The sequence below is a fragment of the Aquila chrysaetos genome, chromosome 17 (genome assembly GCF_900496995.4).
Source record: "Aquila chrysaetos chrysaetos chromosome 17, bAquChr1.4, whole genome shotgun sequence".
NCBI classification, from domain to species: domain Eukaryota; kingdom Metazoa; phylum Chordata; class Aves; order Accipitriformes; family Accipitridae; genus Aquila; species Aquila chrysaetos.
The window spans coordinates 1,871,571-1,895,808 of NC_044020.1; the positions used below are offsets into that span (position 1 = coordinate 1,871,571).

General features: G+C 53.8%; 1 protein-coding gene across 3 annotated transcripts; it reads left to right on the top strand.

The window, feature by feature from the left end:
- Nucleotides 1–1,137: 1,137 nt before the first annotated feature.
- PDGFB (platelet derived growth factor subunit B) lies at nt 1,138–24,070 on the top strand. 3 transcript variants are annotated; one of them, XM_030041434.2, is made up of 8 exons: nt 1,138–1,837; nt 6,948–7,818; nt 14,505–14,601; nt 17,805–17,888; nt 18,383–18,588; nt 20,350–20,491; nt 20,897–21,066; nt 22,286–24,070. In XM_030041434.2, exons 2-7 carry the CDS (start codon nt 7,663–7,665, stop codon nt 21,031–21,033), a joined length of 822 nt encoding a protein of 273 aa, XP_029897294.1. In that variant the 5' UTR covers nt 1,138–1,837; nt 6,948–7,662; the 3' UTR covers nt 21,034–21,066; nt 22,286–24,070. The 3 variants fall into 3 exon arrangements, with proteins under 3 accessions (XP_029897294.1, XP_029897295.1, XP_029897293.1); XM_030041435.2 differs by having other exon boundaries at nt 20,897–21,062; XM_030041433.2 differs by lacking the exon at nt 1,138–1,837 and having other exon boundaries at nt 3,499–7,818.
- Nucleotides 24,071–24,238: the final 168 nt, after the last annotated feature.

Below are 24,238 nucleotides of genomic sequence, written 5' to 3' on the forward strand. Positions count from 1 at the left end.
ACAAACCCAAGGGAGTCCCTTGTTTAAACATCAGGAGTACATTGCTGGATAACACCCCTCCTCTCCCTCCCCTCTTGACTTTTTTCGGTTGGGTCAGGCTTTTTTCTGCCTCTATTTGCTTTTTCTGAGCTGCCTGCTTCTTGCCAGACCTGCTTGGGGGAAGTTGGAGAACAGTGAGGGTCCTACAAGCCAGGACTTCTGGGTTGGAACAGCACAGGGGCAGTGCTGCTCCAAGGACTTGTCGTGGCAGAGCTGGAGGCGAGGATGCCACAAGCAGGTGGGAACATAAGGACAGAGTGTTCGGGGCATGTCAGGACTGGGACGCGAGACTGAAGTGGGAGAGAAAGTTCCCTCTCTCTTGACCTTAGGTTTCCCTCTCTTCTCTGCACATCTAAGCCGGTGAGGCAAAAAATGGTGTTCTCTCCTCCTCCCTGCCCTACAAAAATAGAGACTAGAGTCAAACTTGGAATTCCCCTCTGTCTCATCACTGGGGAGACAGGGTCTTGGTGGTGATCTCACCCCATCAGAAACCTTTCTGTGCACAAGGCTAGCGAGCAATGAAAAGGGAGGCTGGGGAGGAGGAGGGGAGTCATGGCAGGAAACCAAGAACACATCAGACACTCTAAATTTAGATCTTTTTATTCAGCTCGGACAATATTCCTTGATTTCGCATTGTTCAGGAGAGGGCAGAGGGCAAGGGATCTATTGAAAGGCTTTGTCCTGAGAGATGCCACTTTGTCTGGCTATACGGGGGCGGAGGAGTCGCAGATCGGGTCGGTCTGGCATGGGCGAGAGATACGTGTCCCACTGCTCCAAAGGGCCTCGGGCTGGGGCGGTGGGTGAGCATCTCTGGGCAGCCCTGGTACCTGCGAGGCAGAGCTCGGGGCTCCCCTCAACCCTGCGCACCCACCGCCATCCGCGGTAAGGGCTGGCACGAGAGCCCCTCGGCGAGCACCCATGACTGGCGAAGGGTGCCTTTGCTTTGGGGCAGGTCCCCACGCCAGCGGGGCATCAGACACAGGGCGTGTAGGATAAATACACACCCGCTCTATACGTCTCGCTGCCTTTCCGGCATGGCAGCTCAAAGTCTATTTTTAAACTCCCTCCTTTATTACACAGGCCAGCAGATAGCGACGGCCTGCCTCCTGCCATGCCAGGGGTGCTGCTCTCCCGTGCGCCCCGGGGAGCAGGGTGTCCTCCACACCGCGCGGGGACCACCCTGCCCGGGGACGGGGATGGGGCACACGGTGGGCTACGGGCACGAACCCGCTCGTCTCCCCCACCACAGGCTCAGGCCACGGTGGGTGCCGGCAAACCGGGGTGCCCGGCTGCATTCGAGCTGTTGCGAACCAGCCGCTGGCTACGCCGGCAAGAGGGTGCCGCAGGGTGTTTCGTCCCGCTGTGTTAATGGGATGCCAGTATTGCTCGGGGCCCGTGGCTTACAGGAGGTAAATAAGCTGAGGGTTGGGCGCAGCGTCACCAAATCCACCTGCCACTGGTGTCGGCGCAACCGAATCGGCGCGGGAGGAAGGACCAGCTCTCATGGGTAGCGCACCCGGGGCTTTCCGCCTTGGCTGATGCCCTGACCCTCAGCGAGCGATATTTAGAGTGGGTTTTGCTCTGCGATGTGAGCAGCGATAGCAGGTGGGGAGGGGAGGGAGAGCTGCTCGCTTTTGGTTTTCGACCCTCATCTTCATTTCACATCATGAGTCATGTTACGTTCTGAGCTGAGTAACTGCTGGGGCTATTTTTACTCCAGCTCAGCAAGCTTCCTTCTCGCTGCTGCCACCGCCAACCGCCGCTCGCTGCGGACCCAGGGGCAAAGGATGGGGAGACGGTGAGTGGCAGAAGCCGAGGGCAGGGGAAGCGGTGTTTGGGGTGGTGTCAGTGGAAAGGGGGACCGCTGCCCACCTAATCAATTTGGAAACAAAAATAGTATATGCCTCTCGAAAAACAACAGATGACCTGCGATGTGTGGTGTATTCACACACACACACACACGCATATATTTATTATACTGGGAGAGGGGAAGGGGGAGGGAGAGAAATTCCTTTCGAGTGCTATTCACCAGTCTGGAAAAATAAAGAAGGAAAGCAGAACATTTTTTCCTTTCATCAAAACAGGAAAGAGAGGGGGAATGGGGTGGGGAGCAGATCCATAGACATAATGGATGGTTGCCAGAGTAAGGAAATTGTTCCCTTTTACCCTAAACTTGGGGGTTGGGGGGAAGAAATATATGGTAGCGTGAGCAGGGAAGGCTGCATCCCCTCCTCCCCACCTGGTGTAGGAACGTGTATGCGCACGGGAAAGAGCTGGGAAATCAGTCCCCCCAGCTTTGCCTTCTCTCTTTGAATCCTGCTTGAGCTGCACATCCGCAGAGATGTGAAATGCCTTTGCGTTCTCCTTCACCCCAAAGTGCGGGGCAGCAAACGGCGGCCGGCGCGAGCCCTCTCCCCCTCTGCCATTGTCGGGGGCCGTGCTGTGCCCTCGGCACGTGTCTGCGTGCCCTTCCCCATCCTCTCCTCTCTGCCAGGTTTCTGCCAGGAATGGGTGAGATGAAGGAGGTGGTGAGGGGCTGGGGGAATCCCTCCACCGGGGAGAGATAGATAGGCAGAGGGGGGTTCCTGGAGGAAGCCTGGCAGGTCCCATCGAACGCCTGCTTGCCAGGTGACACCTTCCCTTTCCCCTGGGGCCAGTTGCTCTGTGAGGGTTTTACTCATCCTTGGAAAGCATTTTCCCTGCCAGCACCAGGGGCGAGAAGGCGAATTATGCAAGCCCTGGGCACCCCGAGGCTCTGCCTTTCTCCAGCACCAAATATAAATATGAGGCTCCCTGCCTGTCTCTGTCTCCTTCCTTTGGTCCCTCTTCTCCTTTCCTCCTTTATTCCTCCGTTAGACCAAACTCAGTCTTTAGGAAGTCAGGGCAGCTCCCACGGCGGCAGCCTCTGGGCCAAATGGTGTAAAGAGCGGTGTAAGCTATGTACGATGACTCTGTTCTGATCACTTGAGTCGGGATAAACCTCACACAACCGGGCAATGTGGCGTAAAACCGATGCACCCGCAGAACAGGCCTCCTGGTGTAAACTAGGCATAAAACTTACTCTAGGTGCTTCATTTCAGTGTCACGGCGGCTCCCCTCCATTGACGGCTGTGGCAGCCCCGCGGAGTAGGCGTAGGGATTGCTCATCGTTCTCCTGAACTTAGAGACCGGAGCGAGAGCAACACCTAAGTTAGATACCTTGAGTGGGCGGGCTGACTACACGTTGGCTGTCAACACCTCCTAATTTCTTTCCATTGATTGTTTTTCAAAATAGGACTCATCATGGAGAGGCTGAGACATCTCAGCTGTTCAGACTGAGTCTTGCTTTCCATTGTAGGCCCTGTTTTTCTTCCTGCTGTTTCACAATTCTCTCCCCCCTCTAAAAAAAAAGTAAAAAAAAAAAAAAAAAAGAAGATATCACCCCTCACATCGTGCCTCTGTGGATGGTGGCTAGTAGATCATTTTTTCCACCAATATGAGATGAGGGGAGAGCAGCCTTGCGGCAAGGAACTGCCTATTGTCCTCGGACACGTGTTGCCCTCCTCCCTAGTGATAAGAAAATAACCGAGGAGATGAGTTCAGCTGTTTGCAGGTTAGAAAGCTATAGTGGTGGTGAAAATGTTTTAATAAGAAACCCTGCTACAGGCTCTTATGAAATCCCTGTTTTTGTTGAGGTTTTTCTGCAGGGCCATTGCCAGCTAGCACAGTTGCGACTGGACCTTGTCAAGTCACAATGCTCTAGCGGGACATTTTTACGGTCCAGCTGCCTCATGCAGCCTTGAAATATCTTCCCACCATATGCAATGGTGGTTTCATACTCTTGTCCTGTGACATCTGGGACACCGATAGCCCCGCAGGCCTCCACACCCACCCCATAGGCCAGGTGAGGGGAAGATAGAGTCATCCCCATTAGATTTAGTGGTTTGTGGGATAAATGACAAGCTAATTTCATAAAAGCAAGAGAATCAAAGGAGCACCCGCCCGGTTCAAGGCACAGCAGTTTTAAGTGCACGTGTCCCTCTTGAACTCAATGCCAATGAGACTGGCCCAGCCTTTAGTGAGTCTAAACACCTCACTAGAAAAAAATCTGTCCCTGTCTTAAAAGCACAAAGAGTAAGGAAAAGCGACTGAAGCCTCAGTGGCTTGAATATCATTTTGCTCTATTTCCAGGCAGGCTCAGGTAGATGATTAGTCAAATTCCAAACATCCTCTTCCTTGCCGTCTGGAGGTTCAACAGGGATTAGCTTTTTGTTTCTGATGTCAAGCTTCTAAAAACTGCCCGGCATCATCCACATGAAAATAAATAACTCTATTTCTATCCTAGCTCACATGTAATGTAGCCGGATATTTTAAAAAAAAAACCACACCGCACATAGCCCCCCCAAACCCAGGCCTTGCAGCAGCTCTTGTTGCTACCGAGCAAGAAATTTGCAGCAGTCCCTGCTAGCTTACTGCTGAGTCCTTCTCCTCTCCGGCGGTGATATCTCTCCCTGCTGAGGAGTTTAATCAACCCTCCCACACGCAGGCTGTTCTGTCCTGGCCAGGCAGCCATTACGGCATGGGGGACCCCCTACACAGCTTGAACAAGGTGGCTTGAAGGTGGTGGAGCTGCGCCAAGTTATTTGAGGGTAGAGATCCTCCAAGGGCACTTGAGCCTCCATTTACCCCTTATGAACTTTAAACACGTAATGGGGTGATGGACATTTGGGACCTAGCTGCTCTCAGCTCCCTCTACACAGACAGAAGGACTTCCAGAAGCTGGTTTGGCCATTCCAAATCCTCAGCTTTCCTGCTGCTGACCACCAAGGAGCCCAGGGCTATGGTGTTCCTTTGGCCGGTGCCATCTGGAGCGAGGCGAGATGGACCCAGGCCCTTTTAAAACCTTTTTTTGGAGCCTCCTACAGATTTCAGAAGGAGTTTCAGTTCTCCGGTAGACGTTAGGGCAGTAGCTCCACCCTGCCGGGGGGTCGAAACCAAATTGTCATCACGTGAAACGGCTGGTACGCTGCTGGCGGGCCAGGATGGAGAATGAAGGGAATTCTAAGAGCGTTCTGAGGAATTTGGGGTGGGACAGGGCTAGCATGGCTGGAACATCTAAGGTAAAGTCCTGTTAAGGTCTCTGTTGGTGGAAACCAGCAAAGGTATGCATTGCATTTCCACTTCCTTCCACTTGAGCTCCAAAATTGGGGCCGAGCCACTCCAGACTCAGTTTGAGGGACTCCCAGGACACTTCTTATCTCTGCACTCGTGCACCTCAGATGGCCCGGGCTTTGGAGCTGGCATGGCTCTGACGACCTCCCCACCTGTGGGGAAATCTGCCCCCTCTTCTTCTGGGTCAGGGTGAAGTGCGGTGATCCCTTCTGACCCAAGAGCATCTTGACACGCTGCCCTACCATAGGACCTTTCATTTTGTGTTTGAGTTACCCGTCTCTGTGATGGGAGGAGCAGAGGAGCTATGCTATTTTAAGAAAGCTATGGAGGACCCCCAGTCCTCCTTGTGTCCCTGTGCTTCCTGACCCACGTCCACATCCGTGAGACCAAAATCAGGTTCAGGAGCATAGCTAGCCAAGCCGGGAGGTGTTGTCAGATGCCTACTACAGAAGAGCATTTGGTGGGCTGCCTGCTGCTCAGTTCTGGTAGCTGCTTCTCGTACCCGGACACTTTGGATGGTGCATACGCGAGTGCTGGTGCGAGACCGTGTGTTTTAGAGGGGGTTGGCTGCATGAGACTCGCAGGCACCTAGATAGTCTAAGGGAGCATGTGTGATGCTGTGAGATGAGGCCACTGGTATGCCTGTGGGTGTATGTATGTGAGAAAGGAAGAGAGAGGGGGAAGAGTGAAGGAGAACACATGGATGCCCAGGGATGTGTGAATGAGACAAAATTTGCACGTAGCTGTGCATGCGAGCAGCTCGAATAGAAGCGTGTGCGTAGCATAGAAAAAGCAGGGAAGATGCTTGGGATTCAGAGCGAATGCCTGCCGAGAGCCTGCGGTGCATGACGGTGCAGGAATGTATCGGTGGATACGAGCCTGCACAAAGATGGTGCAGAAATCCCTCCTGGTTGTGCCTGGAGTGTGCTTTGCGAGTGTGCAGCTCCGCACCGGGAGATCACTCGTACGTACATGAGAGGGCGTACGTACGGGTGTTTTTTCAATAGGATATGACTCTTTCTTGAACTCACCTGTTAGCAGCCTTTCCCTCCCTATCCCTCTCCCCCCCCCCCCCCCCCCCCCCCCCCCCAGCAAATATCTGCTTGCTTAATTTCCCTTCAGATGTTTATTACATCGTGGAAATAATCATGCAGCAAAATACCTCCCGGTGCCACAAGAAACACCAGATTGTCTTGTAGCAACGTTTAAATTTCTCTGGCTTTTTTTTTTTCCCTGCACACAAAGAGATGTAAGATATTAAAGCCGACTCTCTCCCCAGAGCTAGTGGTATAGCAGGGCAGGGAAGAAGGCGAGTAGAGCTTAGAGAAATGGGCTCCAGACTGCAACAGTGAGAACCCAGGGCCAAATAAATAACAAACTACCGTGCCGGGAACTCCTTATCTCTTGCCGAGGAGGAAGGAATTTCTGTCCCCATTCCTCACGCGATATTAAAGCCACATTATACGGGTTATTACAACATTAGTCATTTTTAATTAATTTATCATTTAAATTAACACACTTTTTATTTTGTCAGCAATGGAGAGCTACTCCCTCCCTAGATTTTTCGCCTTGATACCGGGCCAAGAGGATGGCAAGCTATGCTCCACCCATCTCCTCTCCTTTATAAAAGCAGCCCCGAGTGCCAGTTTAGTCTCTCTTGCAGCTCGCAGACTAAAATAAAGACCCATCAGCTCGCTCGCCTCCCCTTCAATTTTACCTTTTCTGCCTTTTTTTTTTTTTCTTTCTTGTTGCAACAGAGCGCGGGAGGCAGCAGCAGCTCCGCTCTGAGGCTTGTCAAGGCTCAGCGCACGCACACACACACACACGCACGCAACCCAGAGCGAAAACATTTGCTCTCACCTGTCTCCAAACCCAAAGCAAACCTCACGTCCAAGCAAACTGCCAACACTTCGAAGGAGAAGGCACCCGAGCCAGAATTTAATGTAAGGGGAAGAAATTCAATGTACACTAGCAACTTTTCGCTAAAAAGCAAGTGGGTGTAAGGAAGAAAAGGAGCATTTTAAGAAAAGGACACCTTAAGGAAGATTTTATTTTTTGGATTCCATACCAAACTTTGGAAAAGTTGTTTTTTTTAATTATTATTTTGTGCATCTTTTCCTAAGAACATTGAGCCGTTGTTACCTGCATGTAAGATCTTTTACACACATATATTTTAAAAAAGGAAGAAAACCAAGAGGAAAAATAGCATGTGGACCACCTAGCAAAAGGCAATACCGAAGCATCCCTTGCGGTGAGGGGGACGCAGGCTCCGGATGCGTATAATTTCGAGGGACTGCATTTTTTTTTCCACTGGGCTGATGAGATAGCGCAGAGGCAGGCGAGTCACCGAGAATTACTTCTGTCTCCCCTCACCACCACCACCACCACCACCGCCACCCACCTCCTCTTCCACGGACTCCTGCAACTCTCCAGCCCGGCTCGGAGGGGACATGGGAACGCGGGGAGCCCTCGATGCCTGAGGCCGGGCGGCCGCGGAGCTGTCTGCGGGAAGCGCTTCCCTCCCGGGGCTCGCCGTCCATGTACCCGCAGCCGGCGGGGCCTGAAGTCGGGATGAATTTCGGCGTGGTCTTCGCGTTCATCCTCTCCCTGCCCCTGGCCCGCCTGGAGGTGAGTTTCCCTCGCCGGCAGCGGGCGGTGCTGCCGAGCTGCGAGCCCCGGAGGTTGCGGGAAGACCGCCGGCTGTGGCGGCTCTCGCCCCGCAGGTACGGTGGGGTGAAGCCCCGGGGGTTGTCCGGAGCCGGTGGGGGAAGAGCGGAGCTGCACGGGCGAGGGCGAGGAACCCGGGGCGGGCGGCGGCTTTCCTGACCCCTTTCTGAGGGAAGGGCTGCGCGGGCGCGCTAATGGCGGGCAGAGCCGGCCGCCCCCGGCCCTGAGGGGAGAGCGACCGTTGGGGCCGGTTTCCCGCCTCGCCGCGGGGGGCTGCCGCCCCCCCCCCCCCCCCCCGCCTCAGGAGGGGTCGTCTCCCCTCAGGACGGACCCCTCCGGGAAGGGCTTCGTGTGGAAATAAACCCACCCCTTCCACGTCTGTCCCAGGCTGGAGTCAGGGCTGGGTTGGTGGGGAAGGGGAGAGCGGGCTGAAGCGGCCCCGGGGTTCCCGAGGGAACAGGGGTGCTGCTGGGGAACCCGCCGCCCTCCTGCCCCGCCGGCGGCTTCACCCAAGGGCTGTCACCCCGGGGCATGGTGCCAGCCGGCGGCTCCGCCGAGCCTCTCACCCCCCACCCCGGTCGGTTATTTCGGCGTCGCGGCCGCGCTCGCGTGAGGCAGGGACCGAGGCCCGGTTGCCACCTCCATAATAACGTGCAACCTGGCATGGCCAAGGGGTCGGTGGAGAAAGGGCGGGGGGCTTTGAAAGGGGCGAGGAAGGGGAGAGCGTGGCTGGAGACAGCGGCCCCGGGGTGGCATGGTTACTCAGTAAGGAGTGCGTCTAGCTGGGGCCGTGGGAGGAGGCAGGAGATGTGTGTCTCTGCTGCTCTTGCACTGTCACGCAAGCATCTTGTCCTGCAGTCCTCCGGCACGCTCCGCTCAGGAGGGAGCCGGGCGCGGGGTGGGGGCCAGGTGGTGGATTTGGCTGATGAACGTACACCCCAACCCTCTCTGGTTTCCCTGTGTGGAAATCAAAGCCGCACCCCGAGCCACGGTCGAGGAAAAGGAGCCCCAAGACCCCCCACATCCTTTGACCTCTGCTGCTGTGTTTCGTCGTCTGATTGCATGCAGGTTGAGGGGATCAGAAAGCCCCTAACATTTATGCACGGCGCTCGGTTCCCACTTCAGCTCTACCCGAGGTGGCAAAACCATGGGTTGGATCTGCAGCTTGGGGGTTCTCGGGGGCAGGAAATATCCTTCCACCAAAACTTTCCTCCCTTTGCATCATTTCTTTCTTTTCCTTCCTCATTTTCGGGCAGCCCCTCTTGTGGGTGGCAGGGCAGGGGTTGGGTGCAAAGCATCGCTTCACCACCTTATGTGCCCATTTTGCCCTTGCCCAAGCCGCAAAGGGAAGCAGTTAGAGCTGTGGGCTGCCCAGTGGTTATGTTTGTTTTGGGCAGAGGATGGTATTTCCTCTGTGGGTGGCTCAGATCTCTTTCTCCCATGCAGCATGAAGCGTCAGCTATGGTTGGTGCTGGGGAAGGGTGAAGATGGAAGTGTCTGATTCCAGGGGGCTGTTACTCTGCACTGTAATCGCATTAAAAGACTGCACAGCTCTATGACAGTCTAGGAGGGTTGCAGTTGGGGAATTCTGGCTCTAGGTTTCTTGGGAGGAATTGTGATATTCATCAGTTTATGACCAGAGAACCAAGAAGGTTTCTTCTTGGGTAGATGCTTCTGCCTGCAGCCAGTCCCCACATCTAATTTGAGGTCAGTGTGTTGCACCTCCCACACCAGGTGCATACAACACAACTCCTACCAGGCTGCTGAACCATAGTCATCCTCTGAATGGGCCTTGCACCTCCTCCCCAGCCCTGCCGGAGAAAGTGCATGGGGAACAGTAGTTCCCCATGATCAGCAGAAGCCTGAGCCAGGAGATGGAGCCTCCCGAGTCCCTCTCCCTCTTCGATCACACCCATCTGGAGCTGGAGGGCCCTGGAGCTTTTCCAGCCGGAGGGAGTACGAGCCTCAGCGGGGAAGGTATTTGCCAGTTGGGAAGCAAGGATGCTAAACCGATTTGCATTTGCCCCGCAGGCTGTAATAGTTGCCTTGCAACATTTACAGAGGTGGGCTGAGCCCAGCGTGGTTGTGCTGGGGTGAAGCCCCACTGGCAGGGTTTTCTGGAATTCCCGAGGAATTGGGTGCGGCTGGGCGCTTGCTTATAACCTCGGCCCAGCTCTCCATCACGTCTTCCTGGTGCGAGGCTCCGGGGCTCTTCCCGAGTCTTCTTAGCATGGGGCTGTGACAAGGACAAAGCAGTGGAAGCTGGGATGGATGACACGTCTGGGGTGAGCTCGTGGAGGGAGCCAGGCACATCATCCCTGCCTCCCTCTCACCATCAGCTGATGCGCAGCAGCAGGAGAGAATGACAGTGGTTCCTGCGCTGTCTCCAGTGCTGCCGATAGAGAGCCGGCCCCGGGGGTGGAAATGCCTCCAGCCCTTGCAGGGGAGGTGTGGGGGGAGCGCAGAGGAGCAGGGTGGGGCAGTGGAGTCCCCCTTGAAATGGGAAAAGGGTGGGTGGGTCTGGCTGTATTTTAGGAACGTGAGCTAGATCAAACATTAAGTTTGATTCTTTTAAGGGAGGAAAACGTAAGCCGCCGTCCCACGTGGAAGGGGCTCGTGTGAGGAGGGTTGTGCCTGCTGCGGGGAGAAGCACGCGTGATCCTCCGGCAGGCAGATGTCGGGGTCCGCCTGTATCCAGGAGCAGTGCTGGAAGGGTGGAAGCCTTGTGCCAGGGGAGCAAGAGCCTCTGGGGTTCAGCGGGCTGGTGGCAGGTGCTGCTGGTCTTGCTCTCTGCCAGGGAATGCGGTGGAGTCTCCCCTCGGGGTCCTCATGTCAGCTTCAGAAAGAATTAAAAAGCGCTGTTTGTTTGGGTTTTTTTGCCTGGCTGATCATTCAAGACCCTGCTGCCAAGATCCCTTGCTGCGGTCAGTGTGGACGTGCTCGGGAAAGTTCTCCTTTCCTGGGCAGAGGAGTGAATAGCTGGGTGCTTCCCTGCCCTGGGCTGGTGCTGCTGCTATCCTTCTGTCCTTCCGTGTGCAGTCACAAGTGGGTGTGTAGACACACCACCTCAGAAAAGAGGACTGGAAGAGTCCTCACCTTGGGAGTATCCTTGGCTGGTTTCTTTGAGCCCCGAGGGTCTGCCTTTCCTGCCAGTTGCACAATCTTTGCTCCCTCCTCCTCTCTATCTGCTGTGCTACCAAGAGAGACACACCTTCCGGCAAGACTCTGAAACCCTTGCCGGTGAATAGCCGGAGGGAGGACCGGAGCACAGCCATGAATATTCCCTGCGCCACCTTGGCAGCGCCTGATGGCAAGGGGACCTTTCAGCATCCCTGGTGCTCAAAAGCATATGTTGGCAGAAAGCTCCAGAGGCAGATGGAGTTAGGGAGGGAGACTGATTTTGGGAGAGCGTGTGTGTGGGGAGCAGGGACAGGGGAATGTCCCGTTTGCAGGGCATCGCGGCACGTGCATCGGTTTGCGGCGGCCAAACAGCGCTGCTGACGTCTGGACGGAGGGACACAAAGCTGACGCGCCGAGAGGCCCCGGCGTCACAGCCGCAGCGCAGAGCGGCTGCGGGGCAGGCAGGGACCCTGCCCAGGTGCTCTGCTGCCTTGTGTCGGGTATGCCGTGGCTCTCGCCCCAGAAGCACCAGAAGCCGGGAGAAGGGGAGGGGATGTCCCTGCCAGGGGACTGGCAGAGTGGGGGGTGCCCCTGTGGTTCAGGGAAGAGCCAGGCACTGGGGGCAGAGGGAGGGAGGGAAGAACAAACTAACTTTAGTCTAGGAATTCAGGGCCTCGCAGGAATACGAGGCCAGGCCTTGGGGCACTTGTCAGCCAGCCAGGAGTCCATTGAGACAAAAGTCTTCTTTGATCTGCCGAACAGTTAAAAAAGGAGATTGTTAACCTGTGTTAGACAAATAACTCCAGAGGAGCTGCTAAGCAGGAAAAGCACCAGCTGCGTGGGCTGGTCTGTTGGGGATCCCACCTCCTGCAATGCTCCTCCACCTTCTGACTCCATGGGATCAGGTGGAGGTGGCTGATGGACCTCTGCTTCCCTGTGTCCCATCCCCACCGAGTGCTCTGAGCCTGGGTGTGTGCGGTTCCCCAATCTCAGAGCCTCCCAGGCATGAGACCGGGATGGGGGGCCAGAGGCATGGCTGTTCCCAATCACAGACCCCAAAAGGAGCTGGGCAGCTCAGGTCTGGGCAGCTGCTCTTAGGCCAGCCTTGGACATGGCTCTGCAGCACTAGAGGAAAGTAAGGAGCTTCACAGGCTGGTGGTTGTCACTGGCAGAGCTGCCTCACAAAGCCTGGGGAGGAGGACAGGATTATGAGCCATGTGGGCTGGTGATACGGCGTAGCCATGCTGATAGTATCTGCAACAAGAAAAAATTGGCACCTAAAACTGCTGCTGTGAGCAGGGAGTGGAGCTTATTCCTACAGGCAGTCCCCAGCAACCCGGCTCCTGAGGGCCTGCATTTGCAATCCCTGATTCATATCTGTTCCCCCTGCTCAGTTAGCAAGGTGACACCTCCCAGCTCGCCTCCAAAGTCACCGAGTCTCGTAACACCCGCCCATGCTCTCGCCCAGCGAGTGCCGGAGTTTAAAATAAAGTTCCATTTCCTACATGTATTAAGTGTCAGGAAGGACCAGGGGCATCCGTGCACAGCAGCATTCATACACAAATGCATTTGGGTGACAGGTGCAAACGTTAAAAAGCCTGCAATTTCACCGCCCAGCACTGAGCTCTGGCTGCAAGTACTGGGAATTGCAAATGATCCCTTTTCCAGTAAACGTGTGTGGCGCAAGGCAGGAAAGTGCTGCAGAGGCTCTCTGGCACTGGGCTGTTGGTCCCACTCTTCCTCACGCAGCAGGAGTTGTCAGAAGGCATCTTCATTTCGCAGCTATTCAGTGATCCCTGAATTATACAAGTCTCTCTCTCGCTGTGCATTCATCACTGATGCTGCTTCCCTCTCCCTCAGCGACTGAGGAAGTAATGCCTGGGGATGTAAAATCTGCTTTTTGCTGCAGGCGGACAGCCAGCTCTGTGGTGAGATGTGACAGTGACAGGGACGGAGCGGGGCAGAGAGGCTCGATCTGACTCGAGCTCTCTGGTGGATGTGGCTGCGGAGGTTTAAGACGCTAGTGTTGTCTGCTCTGCAGCTATCCCAGGAGGTTTCTGCCCCGTGACTTGTGCTGCAGCAGCCTTCAAGCCACCGCGTCCTAGTTTAAGTTATAGTATTAGAGGGTGGGCTAGCAGGTTTGAGGAGGGAGCACTCCTATTGCTCTGTTAGTAGAGGCGAAGGGCGGGTGGCCAAGGGACAGGCATGTGTGGGAGGGTGCCAGGCTCAAGCAGCCGTGCAAAAGTGACTGCAGGTTTGGGCTAAAGCCCTCAAGGTTTAAAAGCCAACATTTAACCACCTGCCTGGTGGTTTTCCTTGACTCCAAGCGGAAGGGAAATGTTCTGCACTGAATGCAGGCAGGGAGGGAATAGCTGCTCACTGGAAGGACCACACACATGCCACCAACTGCCCATAAAAACCCACACAAAAATCCCTGCATTTCACAAGTACACGAGCCAAGTTCTCCTCTCAGTTACAGGGGCATGTGTAGGGCTGTGGCTCAGACAGCATCCAGCACCCGGCTGAAAGAGCAGCTTTTCCGCATGAGTAGCCCTGAATGAAGAGAGCTAGGAGCTAAGCAAACACTTTGGCCAGTACTTTCCTCCGTCTCTTTTTCCAGTCTTTCGGAAGTATGTTTTAATCAGTGCTTGCTTTCCCACACCGCTCCTTTGTAGTCTTGTTAAGTGCTGTCACTGGGGCCCATTCAAGCCTGGTGCCAGAGTAAAATTCCCAGGAGATTGATGGCGTTGCACCTGCCTGCACAAACCCTGAATTGAGTCCGTCGTCTGATGTCTATAACCCTGCTTACTTAAGGTTTTTTGGCACTGGCAAGCAATGACATCCAAACTCCCATGTGTTTCTTCATCCAAATCAGCTCCTCAGCCCACCACCTCGAACAGCCTTTCATGTCCTCCCTGCAGCATTTGTGGTTTCACCGCGGGCTCATGCTGGAGAAGCCTCAGCTGCAAAGGTCAATCTTCCTCTCCAACCCCCACCTTTTTTTTTTTAAAGAGTATGCAAATGATGTATATTATTGGGCCGCTGTGGTTTGAAAACACACGCGCACGCACACGCACATACACACGATATCTGACAAAGCCCGTGAGGGAGTTTCATAACAGAGGGAAATATTGGGAAGGTTTTATCTGATAGCGTAAGGGAAGTCTGTTAAAACGCCTTTACTGCAGGCAGCAGGAATGAGAGGCCACCTGGAGAAATCATACAGCACCGGAGAAGGAAGCCTTGCTGGCTGCGTGCGTAGTGTTCAGGGCTCTGCTGTGCAGCCTGGGCATTTTTTGGCTTTTTCAGTCTCCTGACTGCTTAATGAGAGGCAGCAAGAGGGGCTCTCTCGCTTTTGCTCAGGTTTCAGGCTGATGCCTTCATGAGGGCACATCTTTGCGTTTTGCTGGTTCTGTCATGCCTCCTCCTTCTATTCCCCTCACTCCCGCTCCATGACGCAGTCAGTATTTGCAGATCACCTCTCTAACGCCTGTTTCTCCCCTTCTTTTCTTTTTGTCATCTGGCAGGGGGACCCCATACCTGAAGACATTTATGAGATTTTGGGTGGCAGCTCAGTGCGCTCCATCAGCGACCTCCAGCGTGCCCTGCGGATAGACTCCGTAGGTAAATCTCCTCTTCACCAAACACTCCTCTATTTTTTCTTAACTCTTTTGGGGGGAGGGAGGGGATTTGCCAGCACGCACACTATCAACAGACCTCACTATAAATATAGGAATGATTTGGGAGCCAAGACCTGGCTATTTACACACCTAGTCCCCCTGAAACCTGTGGGAGCTAGGCAACCAGATGCCTTTTTAGATCTCCTCCTAACTGCCTGATCTGTCGAGGGACGCTGTCTTCCAAAAATGATAGGAGATTGGCAAGGTGAGTGCAAGGAACTGGGGTCAGCACTTTTCACCTTGGAAGGTGCACAGGCAGCAGAGCTTGAATTGGCCAAGGATCAGTTTAGCAGGTGTAGAAAAGGGAGATGGAAATAGGGTGGTAGAGGAGGAAAGGGCTGAGTGAGTTCTCTGAGCTTTAGCATCCACGAAAGACCCTGGGCTCCCAGAGGCTCTTAGGATGGGAGTAGCAGAGCACATGTCCATGGTTGAGATACGGGACAGGACCTAAGTCAGGGTAGCATCGCTTCACCTCCTGCCCGTAGATAAGAGCTCCAGGGGCTGCAGTGCCTCAGGGTCACTTGGCCAGGGCTGAGCACAGCGAGCGGCAGGAGCGGTGAAGCATGGAGGGGTCGGCACGTGTGGGAATTGGAGCACGCGCCACGGCGGCTGGGCTGGCCCAGGAATTTATTTATAAACGGTCTCTTCAGAGCAAATTCCTTTCTATTCTAACCCTGCTCCCGCCCGTCGTCCCCCGGCCCCCCCAGCTCGCCTTCTCTCTCGTGTTTTGTCTGTTTGGAGCTTTGTAATCCTTGCCGAGACACTATCTACGGGGGAACAGAATTTCCTGCTTTTGTTTCCTATGCCAGTCCAACCACTGGCGCAGTCTCAAAAGCATTCCCGCTGCCTTTCAAAACGGCCCTGGAGGGGCAGGGGGGGGAAAGTGAGGGGGAGGGCACCAGCTGTGTTCAGCTATTGTTTGCCTTAGAAAGAGGCGACGAGGCTCCCCACCACCACCACGGCCGCTCCCTGCCCTCACCAGTTCCCTCCTCCTCCTCCACCAGCCACACAATGGGGCAACTTCCAAAATTAGCTGTGCTGGATTGTCCCAGGCTGGTCCCGCCGCCCCAACTGTCTTCAGTGCTGACCCAGGGTGTAGAAGGACAACCTGGGAGAGGGAGGAACCTGGTTTTCAATAGGAGATTTTTTTCAAGTCAACAGTTGTTGCTATTTTTTTTCCCCCTTTCTCTCCTCTCATCAACTCAACCTCAGTGCAAAAGGCAACCCCCACCCTCGTTTGATAAAATGCCAGGCGGCACAGGATGGAGGGGTGGGGAAGGAGCGGCTGAGAAGATGCGTGCAGTCTGTCATGTCCCGGTGTCTAAGGAACAGATACATCTCTATCGCAGTTTCTAACCGCCCTCACAATTAAGAAATAAAATGGGCTTCTCTTGTTGGCTTGAAAAGCCCAGGGGTATGGGGGAAGGCTGCAGAGCTTTGAGTCACTGGTTTCACTTCAGGTCCCAGATGAGAAAGGCTGGTCAGGGAAACAGAAAATGGTGCTGTGAAGCTGTCTCTCTGTTGCACCCTGTGGCTCTCATCTGCTCCCAGGTAGTGACTGAGGGGCATCACCATTTGCTTGGCCTGTGTGGAATTAGTGTATTAGCAAATAAGTGTATTAGCAAAATAATCCCAAAGCAGCTGGGGCTGTTCCCTGTGCTATCCATGCCCCGTGTATGTATCACAGCCACTGCCCTCCACTGCACAGGGAGCCAGGATTAGGCAGCTGCAGGAGGCAGATGAACTGAGCGGGATACTGCTCTCCTGACCTTGGACGCTACTGTAGACCTTAACTGTGGCTGCCCGCAAAGCAGGCATGACCATCTAAGCCAGTCATCCAGACACTCGCTGTAGCTCCCTGGAGAGCTGCATGCCCTTCCAGAGCATGATCCACCAGATCTCATTTTGGGTGTCTGCCTCAGGGCAAGACGAATGGTGTCCTGCAATTGATCACGCCTCTCCAGACACTTTAAAGGGTGTTTGTCTGTCCACCTCCCATGTAGATGTTGACTGCTCAGGCACATGATTCCTGCCTTGTGAATACAGCCTCTGTGCACCCATCCCACATCCTTCAGCAATTGCTGCAGAGCTGAGCGGAGAGCAAAGTCCCTGCTCCCCCTTATAAGAGGGCTGTACTAGGGCAGGACTGAGGAAGAGGGATGGGACATGATAGGTATGGGAAGTCTGCTCCACCGCACATCTGATAAACAGAGATCTTCCACTGGCCCCAAATTCCCTCTAAGAAAATTGCTCCCTTGATGCTGACGTCCATTCAGCTTCCTTCAGCTGCTAAAGCATGTCAGAGAAGGAAAGAGCTGTGGCTGGGTGGGAGCTATCTCTGAGTGTGGCCATTGTCCGGAGCTCAGGAGGGGCTGCATGTTGGAGTGCTCCATGGGGATTATGGGCATTTCTCTATTCAGCGCTTCCTATGGGAAAAAGCAGTGGGGTGGGAGGGAACTGCTCAGGGCTGGCCTGAATGCTATCTGCCTTCCTCTCCCATCGCTGACAGAAATACCTCCAGATTCTGCAGCTTACCTTAGAGTAGGATAGGGGAAAAGCCATTTCAACTTTATTTTTCCATTCTCCTGCCCTAAAACTGACTCTAAACTAGAGCAGCTGTGGTGGGTTGGGAGAGAGAAAGCAAGCACCCCCATCTCCCACCCATCGTCCCCCTTCACCTGCCCTCTCACACCCCAACTCTCCCAGTCCCAAGCCATCCCAGCAAGGCACCTCAGTGTTATATACCAAACTTTCTGCTTGTCCCGTCTGGTCTTTGATCCTCTTTGCCATATCATGGCCTCAGCCGGCTGATCTGAATCCCTGTGCTACTCCTCTCTGACACCAGACAGCCCTGCTGTAGGCCTTGTCATTCTTGAGCTGCAGTTTTCCTCTCCCAGACCTGACTGGAACCCCTCTTTCACAATAAGCTTGTTGCTTTCAACTGCCTAGTCTGAGCAAAGAGCAAACCTAGAGTGTCCATGCCCCAGCACAGCTGTGACCTTGCTGGTGGATTTACACCTAGTGTGACGTACTGGAGCCATGGCTTATCCCACATCTCTGTGTTTTGCCTGATGAGCAGAGCACAAGTGCCTGCTGTCTTCTCTGGCCTCTACTTGGTGCTATTAGGCCATGTCTTTCCCTTTGCAGAGGAGGATAGCTCGAGCCTGGACCTGAATGCAACTCAGCCCAGTCAAAACCCAATGGCCCTGTCTCGAGAGCGACGAAGCCTAGGTGAGTCGGGAGTGTGGCATCTTGTGATTGTTGGGCACTCACCTGAGCAGCTGTGGCTGGGTGTAGATGCGTGTCTGAAATACATGTCTGGGGGTAGAGATTATAGTGTGCATGGATGTGTAGACAGATGAGAAGGAGGGTCTGGGCCTCACGTAGGAGCTGGGTGTTACACCCCAGGAGGGCAGGAGAGGGAGTCTGGAGCTCTGCAAGGTGCTGTGCTTTAAATCCCGTTGGTGCTGGTTTGCTCTAAAGAAGTGTCATCTCCAGCCTAGGACTGCCGCTGCAGTGAGAAGCATCTTTTTACTGGGGGCTTCTCCACAGGGCACAGCTCTGTCCAGGGAGGGAGCTGGAGGGGTGGGAGAGGGAGAAAGAACATGTGTGTGTGTGTGTGAGAGCCGTGGGGGGTCTCTCTCTTCCAGTAGAGGTGGCTGCAGCGGGTTGGTAACAGCTGCAAAGCCCGTTTCATCCCCCCTTCTTCTCTTGGCCTTCTGTAGATGCTCTGGCAGCAGCAGAGCCAGCTGTCCTTGCAGAGTGCAAGACGCGGGCGGTGGTCTTTGAAATCTCCCGCAACATGGTGGACAGCACCAACGCCAACTTTGTGGTGTGGCCGCCCTGCGTGGAGGTGCAGCGCTGCTCCGGGTGTTGCAACAACCGCAACGTGCAGTGTCGTCCCACGCAGATTCGCGTCCGACATGTCCAGGTAAGGGAGACGCCTCCCGCTGCTCCCTCCTCCCACAGCCCACCTCCATCCCTACCCCCCCAAAACCAAAACCACAGCGGGTCTCAGGTGCAAGGCTCACACAGCTGTCTGTTCCCTTGCACCCGCTCTGCAGTCACGTCTCCCGCATTAGCCACACAGTGCTGCAGCCTCTGGCGCAGGGTGACGTCCGTGGCCACCTACTCGGAGGGCTGGTGCTGTCCAGCAGCTGGGGACTGTCACCATAGCAGAGCTACAGGGTACTGTCCCCAGCTGCAGCTCTGCGCCACGGCTATTTCTGTGGCTGGAGGCGACCTTGTCTGCTGTGTTAGAACAGAAGAAGGAGGACGCTTTCATCGCGGGAACTGATTTTGATGCAAAAAGAGGAGGGCTTGCAGTGTCAGTGCTCCATCTCCCCACTGCTGCTGCAGCTTCTTCCCAAGACACGCACTGGAGCAGCTTCTCCTCTTTCTCAGCCCCACGGTTAACTCCTGACCCATTCCAGCAGCAAGCAGACACCTGATGGCTAACCTCTTGCTCTGATCCTGCCCTCCTCACAGCTACCAGTGATCTCCTCACAGCTTCCTCCCAGACAGCTTGTTTAAAAATAATACTCATCCCGTACTAATCCTCTGCCTGAGCCATAAGAGACTCCCCCAGGCAGGCAGCAGAGGTTGGCTGGGAGAGGTTGTATTCACACAGCTCTTTTCATCAGGAAATTCCTTTCTCAGAAAAGCCAGGCTGAATGAGGGAAAAATGGGGGGGAGCAGGAGTTGTTTTTGTGGAAAAAACAAGTGAGAGGTCAAAAGCCAGCCTGAAAAAGTGACCTGGAAATGGTTTCTTTGAGGACAGAGGTCTCTCTATTGTTTGTCTGGAAGTGTTTGTCTAGCAAGCAGCGTGTGGTCTGAAGCGTGTGGAGTGGGCTTTCAAGGAAAGATAAACAGCCTCGCTGCTTCAGTGCTGGCTGAGGGATGCTGCTGGGGGCAGTGGGTTTAGAGGAATTCAATCCCAGACGCGCGGCAGAGCAAGTATTTATAGCTTGCGGAGCACTTCAGGGGCCGCGGTCTTGTTAGATAAACTGAGTGGGGTCAGACCCAGCCGTTCCTGGAGTGGGAGGACCCCTTAGAAAGCTTGTGCCCTGTGGTGGGATGTGGAGCAGTGAGTCTTCCCTCTGAGTCAGCACTGGTGGAGAGTCCGAGGGAATTTCCAGAGCACCGCCTTTCCCGTGAAACACAGAGCTGAGGGCTTCAGCCCTGCGAGTTATTAAAGAGCTTGAGACAAATTCAGACAGGCCTCAGCAGAGCTGGTGAAGCTGCGTTCACTTGCATTGGGCCTGAGTTTTTCTCCTTTTGCCCTTCCTGTAGGATCCTGTGGGAATTAATTCTGGTTGCCCCCAGGTCTCCACCATCACATCTGGCAGAAACAGGCTAGCATGTTCTGCATGTCCCATGTTTCTGTCTGTGATCAACCAGTCATCCTGCTTAAGCAGCATCAATAGTTAGGAATGGGGGAAACAACCAGTCACATCCAAACTTGCCTGGCCAAGGTCTGCTCTGCTGGTGTGTGCAGATTTAACTCCCATACATACCACCCCTGAATTTGAACCTTCCTCTATAAACTGCCTAAAATATAAACTGATCCTATAAACTGATCCAATCTATAAACTGATACTTTAGGAAGAAAACCAGTACTGACACTGATTATTTTTACAGAGTGGGAGCTACAGCTGTATTAATCTCCTGCTTGCCTTTCTCTTTCAAATAGGTGAACAAGATCGAATTTGTCCAGAGGAAGCCAAAATTCAAAAAAGTCGTTGTGCCTTTGGAGGACCATGTGCAGTGTCGGTGTGAAGCAGTGTCCCGTCAGCCCCCCAGGAACAGCCGGCCAGGGCCACGTGAACAGAGACGTAAGGATCTTGGCATTATCAGAGTGGAGGGAGGTGTGAGAAGAGGGGCTGGGGAGAGAGGAAAGAGCCCTCCGCTGCTTTCAATCTGCTTAGCTCCGGTGAATCCCATGGGCCTTCGCTGGTTTATACCAGGCGAGGGACCTTTCCCAGGATGTCTGCCTGCCAGCAAGGGGCTGAAACTGAGGGAAATGAAGGAGGGGAAGGTGAGAGGTGAGGGGAAGGGCATCGTGGGAAAAGAGAGAGAGCAGAGACTGTGGAGAACAGAGGACAAGGGACAGAAGAACAGAAGGAGGCCTTGTAGCCCTCCTGTTGCAGAGCTCTTTGTTGATAGTGTGTGGAGAAAGATATTTCAACATGAGCCGGCTGCCCCGTGCTGTACAGACACTCTCCTCTCTGTTTTGGCAGGCTTGTCACCATCGTTCACCACAGCCGCTGTCTCACAGAGGCGGCGAGTACGCCGGCCGCCGGCGCAGAAGAGGAAACATAAGAAGTACAAGCATGTCAACGATAAGAAAGTGCTGAAAGAAATCCTCATAGCATAGAAGTGCTGGCAGGGGAGAGAGAGCACAAGGCAGGTAACAGCAAGCTGCTTTTCCAGTCGGGAGAGATGTTCTCTCAGCACACAGTTCTGACCAGGCATCTCGGACCCTTCCTGCAGCACTGGCTGCTCATTCAGTGTGGGGCTACTGCAGGGCCTGGGCATGATAAAACCCGGGTTGAAGGAGGGGGAAGGACTAGGCTGGAACCCAGCACGCGCATCCTATTTATGGCTTTATGGCCCTTCGCAAAGGTGGAAGGATCATGCTGCAACCAGACTTGCTCTCGGGCCCTGCCCTCTCCTTTCTCGGCTGCCCTTACAGGCAGAGAATGAGCCTGACTTCTCTCTACACCTAAATCCCCTCAGGGTCCATGTAATTCATCTCTTCTGTGGAGCAACTCCTGTTCTCCTTTCTCTATTGATTCTCCGTTGAAAGCAGAGAATTAATGTTGCTCTGGGGATCCCTTTTGCTTTTATTTCATTAGTTGAGTTGGCAGAAAGACTGAAAAGCAGCAACACTTTTGGTTCATCTCTCTCATTGCGGGAAGCCTGTGTGCATAAGAAAGGTCATACCAGGGGAAAGGAGAACTGGAATCTCTGGCAGGAGATCTGGACTTTGTCAGTCCAGGGTCTGATTCTTCTCTCCCTGACTTGTGTAAACAGGAGTAATTCCCTCGTCATCAGAAGAATTTCACTGGTACAAGGGAAAGGAGAATAAGTCCTGGTTCCCCATGAGAGAGGGAAAGGTGCAGAAAAGAGAGGAAGAGTAGCCAGGGCACAGACCGGGGGGAGCTGAATTTAGAGAGAGGCGGCACAGCCCAACAGGGAAAGCCCTGGCCCATGACTCAGCAGTTCCAGCTCTGCCGTGGCCCTTTGAATGAGCCTTCACATTCATTTCCCCTTGCCTCGGGAAAGGGGACGACTGGCTTCCATTGTGTGGCGTTTCAGGAGCTGGGGACGAGGGGCACCAGGCGGTGTCTTGGGATTGGTATTCCCACGCTTAGCACTACGAGGACTCTGATTATCCTAGGATCGTCCTGGCCAGCCCAAAGTTCCCAGCCTAGAAATGATGCAAACCCATGCAAATCTCAGCTCTGGCTCAAGTTGTCCAGGGGAAAAAATAGAGGAGGTCAAAAGCCCTCCTGGGCTTCTAATCTGGTACTTTGCTGCAAACATTTCCAGAGAAGACGGAGGGGAGTTGCAGGGGGAGAGGGTTACATGTTCTAATGCTGTGTCTGTTTTTGTTTCACTTCCAGGTTTATTTAATATATTTGCTGTATTGCCCCCATGGGGTCCTTGGAGTGATAACTTTTCTTCTTTGTCCGTCTGCCTCGACGTCTGATTCAGACGGCAATTGGTGCTTCCCTTTCCATCAGTGGACCTTCTCCCACCAAAGCCTCTCCCTTCTTTCATTTATTAGCATAATTTTAAAGTTTTACACACAAAAGACAAGGACAAACATGACCTATATATATATATATGAGAAAAGAACAAAGTACAAATAAAACCATGAACCCTGACAGCCACAACATGCGACAAGGACAGGACAACGCCTTCCCAGCTCCAGAGGACAGGATGGAAAATGTGAAGAGGAAAGTGGGTCCAATTACTTCCGAGGGGAGGAGAAAAACAAACGAACAGAGGGCGGAAGGGGAATGTTCTCCCTTTCCCTCGTGTTTCTGGTAAGGCTGGGGGGCCTGGCTGAGATCAACACTTGCACTGGACCTACATTTTGAAAACAGGCATATCTCAGATTGCAAGCGGCGACTGATGATGGAAAATGCACTAAGGACTTTTATCGCCCTACCTGGACAGATATATATTTTTAATGTGTGTGTGTATATTTTATTTTAAAAAAGAAAAACCAAAACCACTAAGATACACAACATCTCGGGGAACAGAACAAAAAAACAAAACAAAACAAAACAAAACAAAGAAGCCAAATGCATTCCCCCCCTCCCTTTCCCCTCCTGCTCCTGGTGCTGACTGGAAGGTGTTTGGATCGTGGGGAAGGAGCAGACGGCAGCAGAATCGTCTCCACGCCCCCGGCCCCTGCCAAGGGGAGCCATCTTTGCACATGCTGGTGGAGAATTCAACTTTCCAGGCTCGGACTCAAATTATTTTTTAAATTCGCTCTGTATGTGTGCGCGTGTATATGTGTGTGTATATATATATATATATATACGTGTGCGTGCGTGTGTGTGTGTGTGTGTATGTGTATTTATACATACATATATAAATATATATATATATGTTCTTAAATGGATTTCATTCCCCAGTGGCAGGAAGCTCAGAGGCACGTGCATGCATCGGCTTCGTTGGGCTGGCAGAAAAGCACGCTGTTACTGCAACGTGCCTGCGAGGTCCGGGACGGGACAGGCAGAGACATCATCTGATCCCTCTCTGTCTTGTTGCCCTTTTCTCTCACTCTCCACCACCCCCCCAGCACAACTTCCTTGCAGGAGGCGAAGTGGCACCACAACAACACCAACAGCAGCCAAACTTAGAAGCATGACTTAATCTCAGCGAGCTGTCCTTGCCTGCTCTGTGGTCCTGAAAGCAGAATCGTGTCATTCCCCCGAGATTTTTAACCCCTTCATGGGTGTCCTACACACCATGCCTCCACTGCTCTCTCCCTGCCAATGTCGCCGCATGTCCCATCATTTTCCTCACATTTTCCCTCTCAAATTCCTTTTGGATTTTTGCCCGTTAGATGTTCCCAAGCCCACCTAGCTTGGAAGTTGGTCCAAGATGTGGGCAGCTCTGTGCAGGTATAGAGAAAGAAATGAGGACAGTCTTTGCAGTTGGCAGCAGCCGTCTGAGATAGAAACGAGCTCTTCTAAGTGAGGAGGACTCGGAGAACAACTGGAGAGTCAGTTGTAGAGTCCCTCCCGGGCCAATGCCTGCTCCGGAGGTGGGAGGAGGACTCTCTGAGCAAGGGCTATTTCTGCACACCTAATACTCAGTCACCATTAGCAGAAATGTTACGTATGATGGGAATTTCCAGCGTCACCTCAGAGTCCTGGTCTCGGATTGTGCCGTGCAGAGTTACAGATGAAGAAAATGCCTGCCCAAAGCTAGCGCGGCTGTCCCCCTCCTGCCTCCAGCCCCTTCTCCCCTCGCACACACACACACCCCCTGATGTGGGGCAAAGCCCTGCAGGGAGCCCGGGGAAGGAGGTGAACCCACGACCTGGGAGCTGTTACAAG

Coding starts and splice junctions, on each gene's coding strand:
- PDGFB (XM_030041434.2), top strand. CDS start 7,663: ATGCCTGAGGCCGGGCGGCCGCGGAGCTGTCTGCGGGAAGCGCTTCCC. Junction 7,819..14,504: donor TGCCCCTGGCCCGCCTGGAG/GTGAGTTTCCCT, acceptor GTCATCTGGCAG/GGGGACCCCATACCTGAAGA. Junction 14,602..17,804: donor CCTGCGGATAGACTCCGTAG/GTAAATCTCCTC, acceptor TTCCCTTTGCAG/AGGAGGATAGCTCGAGCCTG.